General features: G+C 51.9%; 1 protein-coding gene across 1 annotated transcript in view; it reads left to right on the forward strand.

The window, feature by feature from the left end:
• Nucleotides 1-4409: 4409 nt before the first annotated feature.
• Nucleotides 4410-16572, forward strand: part of SAMHD1 (SAM and HD domain containing deoxynucleoside triphosphate triphosphohydrolase 1) — a 28130-nt gene continuing 15967 nt past the window's right edge. Inside the window, exons 1-7 of the mRNA XM_075438469.1 lie at nt 4410-4596; nt 4685-4751; nt 10813-10885; nt 12042-12202; nt 14008-14123; nt 14748-14818; nt 15863-16018. Of these exons, the coding sequence (XP_075294584.1) occupies nt 4410-4596; nt 4685-4751; nt 10813-10885; nt 12042-12202; nt 14008-14123; nt 14748-14818; nt 15863-16018 (831 nt within the window). The remainder of the gene's footprint in view (nt 4597-4684; nt 4752-10812; nt 10886-12041; nt 12203-14007; nt 14124-14747; nt 14819-15862; nt 16019-16572) is intronic.

A 16572-nucleotide genomic window follows, 5' to 3' on the forward strand; every position in this document is an offset into this window, starting at 1 on the left:
CATTAAACAATGCATTCTGTCTGCATTTTCTGTAGTGTCAAAGACCTTCATCGTGTTTATGGTCCCTCAAATTTCTCTGGGGTTTTTTCAGTTTAAATTCATCGTCTTCCGTGTGATCTGTCTGAAGTTTCCTCCTCAAGTTTCTGTACTGTTTGCGCTTCAGTCAGATGCAGTTTCTGGGAGGAGAAGGCAACGCATGACACGAAGTAACAAACACCACCGCGGAGGAGGAACTCGGGCAGTGATGGGTGGCGTGCCCAGGGAGGGAGGTGCGACTGGTGCTGGTGAGCTGCTGGGCTCCGTGGGCTCTGCGTCCCCGCGTGGGAGCTGCCGCAGCCCTGGCTGCCTTCCTGCCCCTGTCCAAACCCAGCTGCAGGCAGGTTCAGGGTTGCGTTGTGCTGGTGGTGTTGCTACAGATAAGCATAAAGCTGGCGTGAACTCGGAGCTTTCTTTAATAGTTCTTGTACGTCTGCGGGGGGGCAGCAGGCCAACTTGCGCAGATGCAGTCGAAGGACTTCTTTGACACCAGAGCTTCTTGTTTTAAAAGACTGTTAAATGTAGTTACCAACCCAAGGGATGCTGAGAGGCAGAGCTGTGAAAACATGGCTGGCTTTTCTCTTTGTAAACTTTCTTTTGCAGATAAGGTGCCCAGTGAGGGGAAAGCATCACGGGCAGCTCCTTAATGCTGCTTGAAGTGGATTCGGAGCTTGCGTGTTTACTGCAGGGCAGTTTTCAGAGAGCCAGAGGAAGAAGTGTTTAATAACCTTTCCTTTAACAGCACCAGGAGCACTGTAAATCTGCTAGAACTTCACATAGAAGCAGTATGTTAATACTAGGTTGCCACATTCCAAGTGTTGCAGTAAGATGTGGCCTCAAGAAAACTTGTGGTTAGAGTACAATGAAGCAGTATGTGGAATTGAAACTGATTTTTCTACTTACTTTCCTGTTAGGAAATACTCTTCTTATGTTGCCATCCTGTGACTCATGGAGGGTGTTTTTTGTTGTTTGATACCCGAGGAGCAGTGAAACTGGGGATGCAAAAGGAGGCGTACGAAGGAGCTGCCAGTGTATAAGAAGCGCTGGGATCTCAGATGAGAGAACCTGAACGTGTCTAAATCTGTCTCAAGGCCAGAGAAACAGAGCTCACTGTAATCTCCAAAGTTCACAATAACCCTATACCTCATCGTCCAAGTCGCAGTTCTTGGAAAACATGTGTCAGGGGAACCTGATGTGAAACTCATAAAAGTTTTCAACTTCCTCAAGGCAGCAGAAGCGCGTTCGACAGCTGGTGAGTTGGAGGTGGATGACGCGTGCGGTCTCTGACCTGCTGGCAGCTGAGAGCCTCGGCTGCCCGGCTCCCTCTGAGCTGGGGAGCTGGGCAGAGCCGGCGGGCCCGGCTGCGCGGTGCCTGCGTGAAGGCTGATGCACCAGAGCGCCGGGGAACCGCTGGCTCAAGGAGCCCAGCAGACCCTGCCTGCGCACCCCACGGCACTGCTCCCCAGCTCGGGAGCTGCCTCGCAGCTCGACACGCGGCACTGAAGCTGCAGCAGCTTTACATTGAGCCCCCTCTCTGATATCCACCGTGGCTCCCAGTAACAGAAAAACAGCTTTGCAAAAGTTTAGTCACAAGCATTTCGGCTAGCTAACGTGTAAATGCAGGGCTCGAGCAGGTGAGGTTGTGGAAGGAGCTGGCACACCTTGGATGGCTTTGCTGCAGACTCCTCAGTTCCTCGGCAGTCCTGCCTTCCAGCAGCGAGGGGGTAGCGCCGCTTCCTGGAGTTCAGCAAAACGAGGAGAGCGCTAGTAGAAACACGTAAAGTGGAAAAAATAAAATGAGACCCTACACAAGAATAATTTTAACATGTGCCTTGCTTTTTGTTTGTCATCACTAGGGGTCCCGCTGGGTTCATTTTGGGTTTCTGCACCAAGCTGCACGCCTGGAGCAAAGCCTGGGTTTTCTGTGCATGCAGTCACAGAAGGGCTGGGAGGGCTTTCAGGACACCTCTGTCACAATGCAAACAAGTGCAAAGCTGAACCAAAAATCGTCCTCCCTTACCCTTTTTAACGTGCTTTGTTTGGTTAGCAGGGACTTAATCCTGCTCAGAACAACGCCCTGCCTAGCGGAGTATTTTCTTTTCTTTTTCTTCCTACTCGTGAGGGTGAAACTGGTACCCCTCCATCCTGTTGTGCTACGGAATGTGGCTGTCTGGTGGTGCAATCTCGGCAGGTTTTGCAGTGATCCATGAAGGATGTCCTGCCGTTTCAGAGTGCTCCTCTCTTGCTGTTCTTAGGCCATGAATGCAATGAGATCTCTCTTGAACGTTTGGGGCTTTTTTTGGATGAGCGCTCCAGATGTACCAGGCCTGGGGCCAGGATGCATGTCCTTCAGCTCCCTTCCCTCTCCAAAAAGCGCTTGAGGAACCTTCTGGGTATTGAGCTATAGCAGGCGGCAGTGTTTGACACTGGCAGAAGTACAGAAGGGACTGGTGATGAATTATTGCTTCAAAGGCCAAGCACCAGTGACAGCTGGATGTCACTTCAGTCTGGGGGAGGGGAAATGGAGGAGGTGTGAGGCTTGTTTATACAGTTGTGTGTCATACTGGTTTGTCCCTGTCTCCTAAGGTTCCTTCCAAGAAGAGGAGCCTTTCCTCTAAATGGGTGGGACTAGTTCTGAGCCAGCCAGTTTCATTTGGCATGGTGAGGACACAGGGCTGACGGAAATCTCGGAAAGACCCAGAGGGGATGGAGAGGGACTCTCAGCCAAATGAAAAACAGCGAGCAAGCATTAAGGGCACTTTCGTAAAGAGCTGAGAATTGAGGAAGCAGAATATTCGCTTACAAGAGCAGATTACTGTAGCATGACAGTAGAACGCGTAAGCACTGCTACATATGGAGATCTCAAGAAAAGCCTAGAAAGGGCTTTTTGTTACTAAGATGACAATTTTTTTTTTTTCCTTTTTTTTACATGTCTGAACTGTGGTGGGGAGTTGCGATGAGAGCAGTGATTCGCAGAACGGTTCTGTGGTGTGTTGACCTTGGCTGGCTGGCATGTGCCCACCCAGCCGCCCTCCCACTCCCCCTCCTCAGCAGGACCTCTGCTCCGGCACCTGGAGCACCTCCTGCCCTCCCTTCTGCACCGACCTTGGGCTCTGCAGAGCTGTTCCACATGTTCTCTCACTCCTCTTACAGCTGTGGCTGTGCTGCAGCGGGTCTGTCTTGGAGCGGGCTCTGCCTGACATGGGGGCAGCTTCTGGTGTCTTCTCACAGAGGCCACCACTGCAGCCCCCCTGCTACCAGAGCCTTGCCACGCAAACCCAACGTGCACGTGCGTACTGCTGAGGGACAAAGTGTGACCTTCCCCCGGGGCAGCACTGCGGTAAGCACAGCTTGTGCCGGGCGTCGCAGAATCACCGCAGCTTGGAGGGAGCTCAGGGGTGTGCGGGGTTTGGAGCTCCTCCGACGTCCTTGTCGGTGCTGGGGACAGCAGTGGAGAGGCAGGCTGTCTGCAGGGAGGAGGTGCCTGGCACAGCCGCAGCCCGTGGGCTTGCCAGGGTGCGTGGGCTCCCCCAAAAAGCTGCGCTGGTGCAAATATTGAGCTGGTCAGGGGCACCGAGGTGCGAGCGTCTCGTGTGCTGGGTGAATGTCTGAGAAGCTCATCAGGGATGGGTTGAGGCAGCGGGGGTTTCGCCAGCCGCGCTCTGTGGGGTCTGTACATGGGAGCCGAAGTCTCAGGTCCCTCCTGGGGCCTTTGTGGTGTTCCGAGGCGTTTCGCAGCAGAGCTGGTCTCGTGGATGCCAGGGTGTTACTCGTGGACGCGGTACCTGGAAACCAGACCACGTGTCCGTGCCGGCGAGGGCCGTGGTGTCTGGCGGTTGCGGCTGTGAGAGACCCAGTCTGGCGGCTGCGGGGCCGTGGGTTTCATTCACAGAATCACAGAATGGTCGGGGTCGGCAGGGCCCTCTGGGGTCCCCCAGCCCAACCCCCTGCCCAAGCAGGGTCACCCAGAGCAGGGGGCACAGCACCGCGGCCAGGCGGGGCTGGAATATCTCCAGAGAAGGAGACTCCACAGCCTCCCTGGGCAGCCTGGGCCAGGGCTCCATCACCCTCAGAGGGAAGAAGTTCTTCCTCGGGTTCAGCTGGAGCTTCCTCTGCTTCAGTTTGTGCCCGTTGCCCCTTGTCCTGAAAAGCTTGGAAAGGCCGGGCGTGGGTGCCGCCAGCAGCGCGGTGTGAGGGCAATGGCGTCGCGGTGGGCGCCCCGGGGCCAGCGTGAGGTGACGCGGGCCTCCGGCCAGCGGCCCCAGCCCGGCGCGTCCCCGCCCCGCGCGGCTGAGGGGGCCGCGGGCCCGCGCCGGGCGGTGACGTCACGGCGGCGCCCGGCGGCGCGGGCTCTGCGCCTGCGCGGCGGCGGGATGGGGAGCCCGGCCGAGGGCTGGGGCGCGGCTCCCGCCAAGCGCGCGCGGCGCGAGGGCTCCCCGGGGGGCGCGGGCGGCCGCGAGGCCGAGCGCGGGGACCCGCGGCTGTGGGGCACGGAGCGGCTCTGCCGCCACCTGGCGCGCTGCGGCGCGGGGGAGCCCGGCCTGCTGCGCCGCTTCCGAGGTACCGGCGGGGCGGGCCGCGCCCGGGGGCCGGGGGCTGGGGGCCGGGGGTCGGGGCCCGCCGCTGACGCTGTGCTTGCCCCCCGCAGAGAGCGGCGTCACCGGGAGCATGCTGCTGGACCTGCCCGCCTGCGCCTTCGAGGTCACCCGCGTCTGGTGAGAGCCCCCGGGGGCGGCCCGCGCCCTGCCCGCCCGTTCGAGCGGGCCCGCACCGCCGGGACGAGCCGCGGGGCCGGGCTGGCTCTGTCCCTTCTCACCCTGGGGCGTGGGGGGGGGGGGGGGGTCTCCGTGGTCTGGGGCGCCCAGGGCAGCTCCTCGTCCCCCTGCTGAGCCCAGCGCCGTCCGAGCGGGGAAGCTGGTTTCCCACTATCCACGAGAAGCGAAAAGTCCATTAAAAAAGCTGTAATGGCGATGCCGCCGGTGGCACGATCGCCTTGCGCGTGTCAAAGGTCAGGTTGGACAGGGCTCTGGGCAACCTGATCTAGGTGAAGATGGCCCTGCTCGTTGCAGGGGGGCTGGACGAGATGACCTGTGAAGGTCCCTTCCAATCCAAAGCGTTCTGTGATTCTATGAACCCCCACCACGTGAACTCCAGAGGCTTGGCCGAGAGCTTTCTCCTCAGCCCAAAGCTCGTGCTGCTCCCGTGCTGGCAGCGACAGCGGTGACGGTGTTTGAAGCAGTGAGTAGCTGCTCCTTTGCGGAGGTGGGGTTTGACCCATCTCCCTGAGGCAAATCCTGGGCGTTTGCCCCAGGTCCACCTGGGGTAGGGTTAATTTTTGCAAGCAGCTGGTTGGGCTGGCCCCCACCGCCCAGTCAGCTGGGGTGTTCCCCACCGTGGGGTGTCAGGCTCACTATTTAAGTGGGGAGCTGGCTGACAGAGGGGGGTTCGCTACTGGGGAGCAAGCGGAGCATCAAGTGGTGAGAACACTGCATGCTGCATATTGCTTTTTGTCTGTATTATTGATCGCTGTTTTCTTCTCCCTTTGCCATGCTGTTAAACTGTTCTCCTCCCAACCCACGAGTTTTGCCTTTTCCCTTCTGATTGCCCTCCCTGTCCCACTGGAGACGGGGAAGGAGTGAGAGAGCGGCTGTGTGGTTCTTTATTGCAAATTGAGGCAAAGCCCCAACAGTGCTGAAATTCTGATCTTGCAGCAGTTGCTGGGACTTTGCTCTGTGCTGCGCCCGCTGCGACAGTGCGGACTGCTGCAAAAAAGAGATTTCGTCACGTGTCCTGACAGCACACGCAGGGCTGTGGGTGAGTGTGGGGTTCAGTGGCCACTGAGAGCTGTCCCAGCCCTCAGCAGCAGGCAGTCAGGCAGAGTCCTGCTCCCCGCTCGTGCCTGCCACGAGTGCAGGAAAACTGAACGCTGTCTTATAAAGCACGTAAAGGGTTGTTCCCAGCAGTGAGGGACATGACTGGTCCCAAAAAACCTTGTAAGTTTTCTGGCGGTGAATATACTTTCGTGCTGTCCTGAAGCAGAAGAGTGTATAGATGTGTCCCGTGGTCCTGTGCGTCTGAAGGGCCCCCGCTGCCCCTTCTCTGCCCCGCTGGGGTGGGTTTGCTCACCTCTCCTGGTGCTTTTTAATCTTTGCTCACCTTTGCTTTATTCCTTCGCTAATCTTGTTTACGCTGTTCCCTCCGAGTTTCTCTCAGACCCCACCTCTTCCACTCCAGCTCTCTGCTGGTGCGGTGGTTGGCGGACCTGAGGTGGTCCGCTTACCTGGCAGACATGGAGCTGTGCTGCTCCGAGTCGGAGAGTTTCGGCGTGTGGGTTGGCTCCTCGGCTGACGCCTCGTCGGAGCTAGCACCGCGCTGAGGGTGAGGGGCCCCATCTCTGTTACATCAGGGCATCCCGGCAGCGCTTGGAGCTTGGCAAGGGGGGGTTGAAGGAGCGGGCGTCTGGGTGTGGCCGTCGGCGGAGGAAGAAGAGCTGGTGTGACTCAGGACGAGAAGGCAGAAGGGTTGCTCTTCGGAGGAGGTAAGGTGTCGGCAGCAGTCAGTGAGGTGTATTTGGTGTTTTCGGAAGAAGGGTTTTACTGGCAGCTGTTTGAAGTGTGCGGATGGCAAAGGTGTGGTACCTCGAGCGGGGCAGCTGCAGGCTTTGTTTGTTGCTGAAGTATGAGGTAATTGTCTGGTTGAAATAACAAGCGGATGTGTAGTTTCTTTTTCGAGGCTACCAGGAGGCTCGTTTCTTTTAGTGCCTTGCGGGCTGTCTGAGCAGCGAGTGTCCCTGCGGAGACTCGGCCACACCGGACGTCCGCAGGGTGCTCTGCGGGTCGCCAGGCGCTGCGAGCGCTGGGTGAAGGCAGGATGGGGTGGGGAGGGGAGGCGAGGGGGCCCTCCGAGCGTGTGGGCTGGCTGGTGGGGTCAGTCGCCTGTGAAGAGCTCTCAGTCCGTACGGAGAGTGGGTGCTGCTGGCGGTATGGACCAACGTGCTTGGGGGTTGTGTCTTATAAGGTGTTTCCTTCGGTGAGATCAGATACCATGTTTCTGTTCAGCTTAAAATGTTGTGAGTTGGGCGAGAAATTGCTCGAGCCTTCTGCTTTTTTGAAACGTCTCAACTTCACAGTAAAGAACGATCCCTTTGCACTCCTCTTTCCACTGCACGCTGCGTCCTGCGGTGGCTTTCGTCGCTCCTCCATGACAGGCTGGTGGCAGACGGATATGTTTAGTGCCCTGCCATTCCTGGGTAGCTGTATGATAAACTGTGCTGCCAGCAGTGTAGAGCTGTCCTTTCTCTGCTGTTCCTCTAGTTGCACTCACTGGTAATTTCTGAAGATGGTAGGCGCCCACACGCCTTCCTCCTTACGTACTTGGCTATTTTCCAGTTAATTTTCTCCTCCTGAATTTTTGTGGCCTTTAGAAGTGTAATCAAGTGCTTCAAGCCAACAGGCTGTGCCCTGAGCAGTGCCGTCCCTCGCTTAGCGCTGGGTGCTCCTGTGCACTGCTTCACCTCCTCAAAAACGTCGTGAAGCCCTACCCCGTGTACATTGTGTGACCCAGAGGAGCCTTCTGGGCAAGGATATTTGGGCGATAGTCCTGGGTGGTGCTGCTGTAGCTGTTGCGACATTGCAGCCCGTTCAGAAACACGCTGCTGATGTTTGATCTCCGTTACTAGCTTGCTTTGAAGTGACGGCCACTGGAGACCTCAGCTGTAGTGGAGAACGCGGGGATCGTCTCTGTACATCAAGTTTGGGTGTTAATTTTTCAAGTCTGCTGGAACAAAGATGCTCCAGGCCAGGTGTGGTTCTGCGTGTTGGGTGAGGTGGTTTAGCCTGGCTGGACGCCAGGTGCCCACTAAAGCTGCTCCATCACTGCTCCTCTTCAACTGGAGAGGGGAGAAAAAATATAACGAGAGGCTCATGGGTCAAGATAAGGACAAGGAGATCACTTGGTAATTACTGCCACAGGCAAAACAGCCTTCACTTGGGGAAATTAATTTAATTTATCACCAATCAAATAAGAGTAGAGTAATAAGAAATCAAACCAAATCTTAAAGCATCTTCCCCCCCACCCCTCCTCTCTTCCCGGGTCACAGCCTCCTTCTGACGTGCGGAAAGCAGACTCCACAGTCTGTCAAAGCAGGGATGTTGATTCGGCGCCGGGCAGCACGGGGGGCAGTCCCACCAAAGTCGTGCGCGCCGAGCAGCAACGTGTCTCTTCAATTTATACAATCAAATATTACATATGCATTAGATTTCCCAGTACACCTATACATATGCATCTATCCTCATTGCATATCAAAATCAGTTCCCAGAAATAATTTCCATAGACTCCTCCCAGTTGCACTTGCGCAGTGCCTCCTGGTGGTGGTCGTCGGGGGTCCCAAGATGAAGGCCCGTCCTCTTCATCACGGTGTCCGCTGATTGACCTTTGTTTCTGCGCAAACTCAGTTCTCTCCTGGCTCCCGTCCATACAGCAGGGTCGGTCTTGACCGGTTCTAGGCGACTCCCAGCCCCTACCAAAAACTGACCCCTTTGGATGGAGATGCAAGACCCTCTGCTTCAGTCAATTTAGACAATAGATAAGCACTATCAGTGTTTTAAATGCACAGCAACTATAAGGTAATGCCACTTGTATTAAAATCCCTTTTAACCCCTTCACTTCAGGCATCCCCCTGCTCCAGCGTGGGGTCCTTCCTGGGCTGCGGGTGGGGATCTGCTCCCCCATGGTCTGCTCCGTGGGACAGCCTGCCCCGCCATGGTCTGCTCCACGGCTGCAGGGAACCTCTGCTGCGGCACCTGGAGCACCTCCTGCCCTCCTGCTGCACTGACCGTGGGCCGTTGCTCTCACATATTCTCACTCTCTCCTGCTGCAGTTGCTCTTCCACAGCAACTTTTTTCCCCTTCTTAACTCTGTTATCCCAGAGGTGCTCCCACCATTGCTGATGAGCTCCGCCTTGGCCAGCAGTGGGTATATCTTGGAGCTGGCTCCATCAGGTGTGGGGGAAGCTTCCAGCAGCTTCTCACAGAAGCCTCCCCTGTAGCCCCCCTGCTACCAAAACCTTGCCACACAAACCCCGTACAGTAAGTGTCTTGAGAGAGAACTTCTCCACAGAAGTGAGATGAATGTAGGTGCTGGCAGCAGATCACTTCTGACTTGCTCTCCCTGAACGGTTTTTGAGGATGGTGATGGAGGTGCTTGGTTACCAGCCCGAGTGCTAGTCCTGCCTGAGTTAGCAGTACCTGTGGTTGGAAAGGTTACGTGCTTCTCAGAAGCAGCAGTTGAATATTCTTGGTCCCATTTTCAGGACAGACCTCAAGGACCAGTTGCAGTTGCTTTTCCTGGGAGCGTCAGGATAGGTGTGCACAGGCTTCTGGTTTGCTGGCCACAGAAGGGTTCCTTGGCTCCTCCACACCATGCCAAGGTTCATCTTCTCTTAGCAGAGAGCAAGCAGGTCAGGCAGATGCAGACGGGCCGCCTCTTCTCCTTGGTGTTGGGTGCTTTCTGTCGCGCCGTAAGTAGTGGGCTTTTCCAGGAACTCCCTTGTAGGTACCCAGCGGGTGGTGGCTGTTCCTGCAGGCCGAGCTCCTCGGGCTGCGAAGTCACGCCCTGGTCTGAGCATCACCACCGGTGCTTCTGGTCTTGCTGACTGGTGGCCGTCTGTGAGCAGCGGGGCTGCAGCCCAGGTCCCTGTTAGGGACAGGGACGCGGAATGGGCAAGACAAAAACTGCTCACCAGCAGCTCAGACATAGTATGCATTTAATATTTCATGGATCGTGAATTATTAAATGTTTTGGATGAAAACGTGGTGCAGCAGGCAGTATTTTTTGCCAATAGTTGCCATTTTATAGTACTGCTTTCCGTCAAAGTTTCAGTTGAGAGACTGATGTAAAACTGACCTCGGGGCGGTGAACTGCTGGAAAGCGCGGAAGGTAGCGAGCCGTGCTCTCCGTGGTGCAGCGTTTGCTGTCGTTCCGAGGCTGCAGCCGCGCTGCTCGAGGACGAGGCTTGCAGGCTGAGTTAGGAACGGGGCAGCGGAGTGGGTACGCTCTCCCTCCAGACTTGTCTTGCCTGCGCTCTCAGACTGCCGTGGCTGCAGCAGGGTACCTGCATTGAACGTTTGTGTGTCTGTTGTGAAGAGCACCTTTAGTAGTTTGTTAAAAATGGCAGAAAAATATCTTTACAAAGTAGAAGAATCGGTTCTCAACAAAATTAGAGCATCTTTTAAACTCTGGTGGTTCTGCTGTTGGAGTCAAGATTAGTTTATGCAAAATTTAAATTAATTTGGCAAAATTAAACTTCCTTTAATTCAGAGATGAGTAACCAAAATAAATAAATTTTTGTAATAATTGTTTATTGCAACATTGACATTTTAGTTTAAGGAATGTTTCAACCTTAAATGTCAGTTATTCAGGTCCTGCATGTTGTCTTTCCCATAAATTTAAAGGACTTATCTCTAAATGTGACTTCCTTAAAAGAAACTGATGAAAAAACTGTATGTTTCTGTTTCTTGGTTCTATATAAGTGGGAGAAGCACTTACCCTGCTTTACAGACTGCTGTAGCTATTTGCTGTCTTCTGTCTATACTTGACTTCAGAAGGGTAAAGGCTTTCAATATTTTTCTGAAAAAGTGGCGGAAATACCGATTTCTGTAAAAGAGTCAGTGGCCCTCAGAGTAATACGAACTTGCGCACCTAATTCCATGTGTACTAGAAATTGTGAAGGCAAATGCGTTACAAACTTTGCTCTCCGTGTCTTTTTTTCCCTTCTAGCCTCCCATCGGAGCGACTGAAGGTGCTGGCCTGCCTGAACGCCCTGAGAGAGCAGTGCATGGACGTGATGAAGGTAGCCCCGGCACGGGGAGGACGATGCTCCGGGCTCCGCAGCGCAGGCTCGCCCTCCCTGCCTCCCCTCCTTCGGCTCCGTGGTGCCAGCTGGTGCTGCCTCTGCTTCGCAGAGCCCTGCTCCGGGGAAGTGGGTGGCCTTTGAAAAGCCACGTTAACCAGAAGAATTGCTGAAGTCATCGGCCGAGAGCTTTATGTGGGCACCTGGCGGTTGTGGGAGATCAAATGAGCAGATGAGCTGTTTGAAGTGTATTGGGAAGCTCCCCTTTCACACCTCTTTTTGTGTAGAGCCGCCCCTTGGGGTTTTTATTAGTTTTTTAATAGTTTAGCCCCAGGCCTGGGTTAACAGACTTCCACTGTTTGCCACGTCCAAGGGTTTCTCGCAGTGGCATGTGTTGGTTTAACTCAGGCCGGGGCTGCACGCGCTCCTTAGTCGTCTGCACGTCTGCTAGGGCCCTGTCAGCTCAGTGACCCAGAGCAGAGAAGACGCAGGAAAACCTTCTTTGCCCCAGTGTTTTACCAAGATGTGCATGATGACATGTTTTTATCTGCTGTTCTGAGGCAAGGGTTAAATGTGTGTCTTTATTTTCTCCAGTAAGTCACTGTAGTTGCGCAGATGTCTCTTAAAACGCGTGCTTAGCGATGGCCAGGGAGTACTTCTTTCGGATTTCAGTTGTCTCGGGTTTTGCATTTTGTTTTATGAGAAAGGTAAGAATCATAATTTCCACTCTGCAGAATTTCACTTGATTTTAAAAAACTTGGACAATGTCAAAGCAAACACTTCTTATTGGATATCTCAGACGTGTATTGCAGCGTCCTGCTTTAGCTGGAGTAGCAGATTAGTAAAGACAGCAGTTTTCTCAAGTGTTAAGTTTTGGAATTACGCAGGTACAGATAAAATTTTTAGCGATTTCAACTTTAATTCTCTTGCCCTCTGAAATACTCAGCTTTGTCTTTTGTGATGTCGTGCTTGAGTAGTTCTCCAAGAGCAATCTTGGTGTAGGGTAGGCAGGACGTGGCTGTTCTGCAGGCAAAAACAAAATAATCGCCCTTTCCCGCCAAATACCTGACCGTTCAAGATATCCTTTACCTTGGTGCCTGTTTCTTTTCAGAGTCAGTTTTTAAATGTTATTTACGCTGTTGTTTGGCTTTTGTAGGTTTTCAACGATCCAATTCATGGTCACATTGAAATACATCCCCTTCTGGTTCGAATCATCGACACGCCGCAGTTTCAGCGCCTCCGATACATTAAGCAGCTGGGTGGCACTTACTTTGTTTTTCCAGGAGCCTCTCACAACCGCTTTGAACACTCCATAGGGTAAGGTGATGATGCCTTGTATGCACACCTCCTGCATTCAGATCTCCCCGAGTCTGGCTCCCCTAACTGGAGTGCCAGCCAAGGGGCATCTCTGGGCGTTGGTGAAAACTGCTGTGGTGGCATTTTTGGTCTCACAAATGTTCCCAGATAGCCTGTGTGCTAATGGGCTGTTCCTTGGACAGATAAAGACAGATAAAGAAACCTACAAGGTGGATCAGTGTCTAATTTCTTCCCCGCCCCTTCTTCTATGGATAATGTTAATTAAGAACTGCGAGTGCTTAGTGTTTTCCCTAGTCAAAATCTATGTTTTAAAGCTTAAACCTGGGAAGGGTACCGGGGCTGCTATAAATGACTTGCCAGACAGTTGTAATCCCCTTATATTGTCCAGCACAGCTAAAACCCATTTAATCTGTGATGTTTGTGTTTGTAGTTCTGTGTGCTTTCTGCAATCGATGGCAGATTGTCAGGCTGTTATCTGTAATACAAGTTAAACAGAAACAGATGTTGGATGTGAGGATTCCCAGAGTTGTTGCTAGGTCGTTCACACTCCACAGAGAAGCTGATTAATGACAAATTAAAGTTTGTTTTAAAGGTATACCCTAAGGTGCAGAGAAATGAAACTAGTCAATGGGTTTTATTCGGGTGATCTGGCCAGACTGAAGTTGCTTTTGTTAGTGCTGAAATACTGTGGAGTAGGACTGGCCACTGCGCCCGCTCAGTGATGCTGACGAGATGCAAATGGCTCTTGGAAAGGGGTCAAATCAGTGAGGCAAGCTGGAACTGACTGCATCTGGTAAACCTGAGAAGACACAAATGCGAGGGATGTAAACAAAGCTTTCATAACAGGAGTCTGAAAACTCCAGTGGTATCAACAACCTTTCCTCTTAAACAGTTCCGTTAATCTATATGGTTAAACTTAGGACGGTTGTTCTCAACTCATACATAGTTTCAAAGGTTCCCATAGTGATAAAATAAAAGTGAGCTTTGTGTGCTTACTCGTCTAGTGAAAAAATACCAAACAGTAAAATTTGGTCTAAGAAAAGACACTACCTCGTCATGTAAAGCCTTGTCTTGCTTCAAGATGTTCTGCAAGAGGGACTGTTGAGACAAGCAGAAAAGGAAGCTGGTGTAGAGCTTGTAAATAGCTCATAGGAGTATGTGCCCTATGTGTGCTCCTGCTGGTTTCATATGAGAACAGAAGGTCCCATTCAGTGAAATGTCAAATCAAAAATGATGGAAGGAGGAGAAATAATTGTCAGAAGCTCTTGTTGAAATAGTGGTTTGAAAGAAGAGCCAAATGCTGTGGTGACTGTTGTGGACCTTTGCAGTTGTGCTGGCTGGAAGCCAGAGGGTGATGTGTAAGCTGTGGTGCTTCCAGACGTGCACTGTCCGTAACGCACTGCTGTTCGCTTCCTCAGTTACTGCCTGGTTGGGCGTTACAAAATGCTGCAGGATCATAGAACCGTAGAGCAGTTGGGGTTGGAAGGGACCTTCACAGGCCGTCTAGCCCCCCCCCCCTGCCATGGGCCGGGGCATCCAACACGGAGCCCTGAGGGACACGACGATGCTGTTGTCTCCATGTTTTGGGCACGGTATCTCGTGCTTTTTTGCTTTCAGATGCATTGCTGGTGACTAGAACTCTACTGCAGGAGACTGTCTGCGCTTGTGTGCTACCTCTCAGACAAGGGCTGTGACTTAATGGAGATAAAATAGAATAGGTGAACTGCTCTTTTTCTCTTTGGCCTAAAACACTACAATATTCCTATATTCACTAGTTTTTTCTTCCCTTCTCCGCCCCCCCACAGGGTGGGCTACCTCGCAGGGTGTCTGGTTCGTGCACTGAAGGAGAGACAGCCAGAACTGGATATCACCCAACGAGACATCCTCTGTGTAGAAATTGCTGGGCTTTGTCATGATTTGGGTGAGTAACGCTTGAGGGGGCTTTTTGCTCTTTGAAAGCTAACTTTGATGAAAAGCTGGCTGTGAGATCAGAACGCGAGAGCTGCATTGTGGTGCTCCGTGTGTGGCCGTGTTCCGAGACAGGATTTGTCCGTTCCTGTTTGGTCCAGAGTACATTGGCAGAGGCAGCTCTGCCTGGTGAATCTGTAGCCACTCGCAGCCAGTTTTTTTGTCTTGTTCCCATTTGGTGTTTGGAGTTCTGCCCTCAGTGGCTGAAGTGCCCTCTTCCTCGTTCTTGTGATGTCCTCAGGTCTCTTAAAACATTGCAGAGTGAAAATTAGTGGCCCTTTCAAAAATTGTTATGATTACTTTATAACTGCTTATTTTCTTCAGAGCTGGCATGGAGTAATTAATGTTCTCAGTGTTGCTGCAGTACGTGCCGGTGATGTAGGTGATGGCACTGGCTATGTTAAGTGCAGTAGTACTTAAGGTGTCTTAGGAAAGTGTACTCGCTGTAGCTGACTCTTCCTTATAGATAATGTCAAGATGAAGTCAAATATAAGAGAGTCCAGATCCTTAGCTTGCTCAAAACACTTTTACTGACAACCGTGTCTCAGATTAAACCTGTGTAATCTTTATTTTTAAGGTCATGGGCCATTTTCACACATGTTTGATGGAAGATTTATTCCACTCACACGTCCAGATTTGAAGTGGAAGGTAGGATTTTCACTGTTACTGTAAAAATAGAAAACTGAAATTTTTAAAGGGAGGATAATTCATCTTTAAAGACTGCCAGTGCTTGTGAGAATATAGTGATCGTCTAGCCTTTTCTTACTGCATCATTTTGGCAACATAATGAAAAATCAGAATGTTGTCTTCTAATCTCATGATGATTTCCTTATTGTTCACTTTAACTGTTTGTCTGGGGACCGTCAGCCCCCGTGGTGTGGCCACGAGCAGGTGAAGCCTTACTAGCAAAGCAGAGACATGGGGAGCAGTGAGTGAGGCCAGGTGTTTGTCAGCAGCTTCTCTTCCCACAAAGTGCAAATGCTCTTGAACTCCGGTGTGCTTTCACGAGCTCTGTTGGTGCACGCGTGTCCTCTTCCTGCAGCTGTCACACTGGGCGACACAGAGGAGAAATGAAATGAAACGTCTCAGGCTTGTCAGTGCCTGTGGTGTGATTCTGAAGAGGCAGAATTTGTTAGGACTGCGCTGATCGTTCTAAGCCAGCCTTGTATCTTCAAATGCCTACTGCGAGCTTTCTTCAGAATATATTTTAGAGATGCAAAATACCACCTGGGAGCTTCCTTTCTAGTTTAAGATTTTAGTTCAAGGCCAGGATATTTAATACAGTGTTTAGAGTTCATACTTCCAGAAACTCTGAACAGTTTCAAGGTTGTTTGCTGTGAAGGAAATGTCATGCCATCCTTTCAGGGCTCTCTCTGCTTGTAATCACTAGGCAAAATCAGCTGAGCAAACTTGTTAATGTTCTGCACAGCAGAAAAGGTTATTTTATCTTTTAGCGTTGTAACTGTCTTACTGCTTACTCTGCTGACAAGTGTGTTTGCGGGCTATGCAGAGCAGGTGATCCTGTTTGCTGAGGTACAGAATGGACAGCAAATCACCAGCGTGCCGCGCTTGCCCACCGCCGTGCCCAGGCGCCCTCCAGGCAGCGCTGCTGGCTGAGGGGAAAGCCGGGACACGCAGGAAGGATGCTTAAACTTTCTAATGCAACATTTAGTTGTTGGGTTTTTTTCACAGCATGAAACTGCTTCTGTTGAAATGTTTGAGCACCTGATCACTTCCAATAAACTAGAAGAAGTCATGAAGTCCTATGGTCTTGTCCTGGAAGAAGACATGAACTTCATCAAGGAACAAATAGGAGGGCCTATAGATGAAACCGCTTGTGAGGAATCGGTGAGTCGGTGTGCTGCTTATCCCAACAAATGTCTTCAGTTTTACTGAAAGAGTAGATAATTTTTGCTTCTGCTATGTTTTATTGTTTATTTTTAGCCCTGTGATATTCTGAGAATCCTGGCAGAAGAGATGCTAGAGAAGTGTGGTGTTTGTTTCTTACGGTGCTGGCAGGATGTGGTAGCTTCACTAGGTTCTGTGCCTACATCTTTCTGAGAAGTTCTTGCCTCAAAGTCTTCAGATTAAAGGAAAGCTTAAGAATATTATTTGTATTTAGTGAACCTAATTCACTGTAACTAGACTGGTAGAACTGAGTGTTTAATGGAAACCTTAAATGATCAGGTTAGGATACAGGCCTGTTTACTGGGTGCCTGAAGGCGGTGGTGGTGGGAGGTCGTGTTTTCAGGTGGCTGTATGAAGAAAACCTGGAGATAGTTTAGGGTAACAAGCTGATAATGGGTAACAAAACTGAGAACGGGCAGAGACGAGGCACTGAGCAATGCAAAGCACGGCCCAAGTGCCAGAGCTGCATCTGCTTTGGTAACAGTAGCAGAATG

The sequence above is a fragment of the Opisthocomus hoazin genome, chromosome 18 (genome assembly GCF_030867145.1).
Source record: "Opisthocomus hoazin isolate bOpiHoa1 chromosome 18, bOpiHoa1.hap1, whole genome shotgun sequence".
Lineage (NCBI taxonomy): Eukaryota > Metazoa > Chordata > Aves > Opisthocomiformes > Opisthocomidae > Opisthocomus > Opisthocomus hoazin.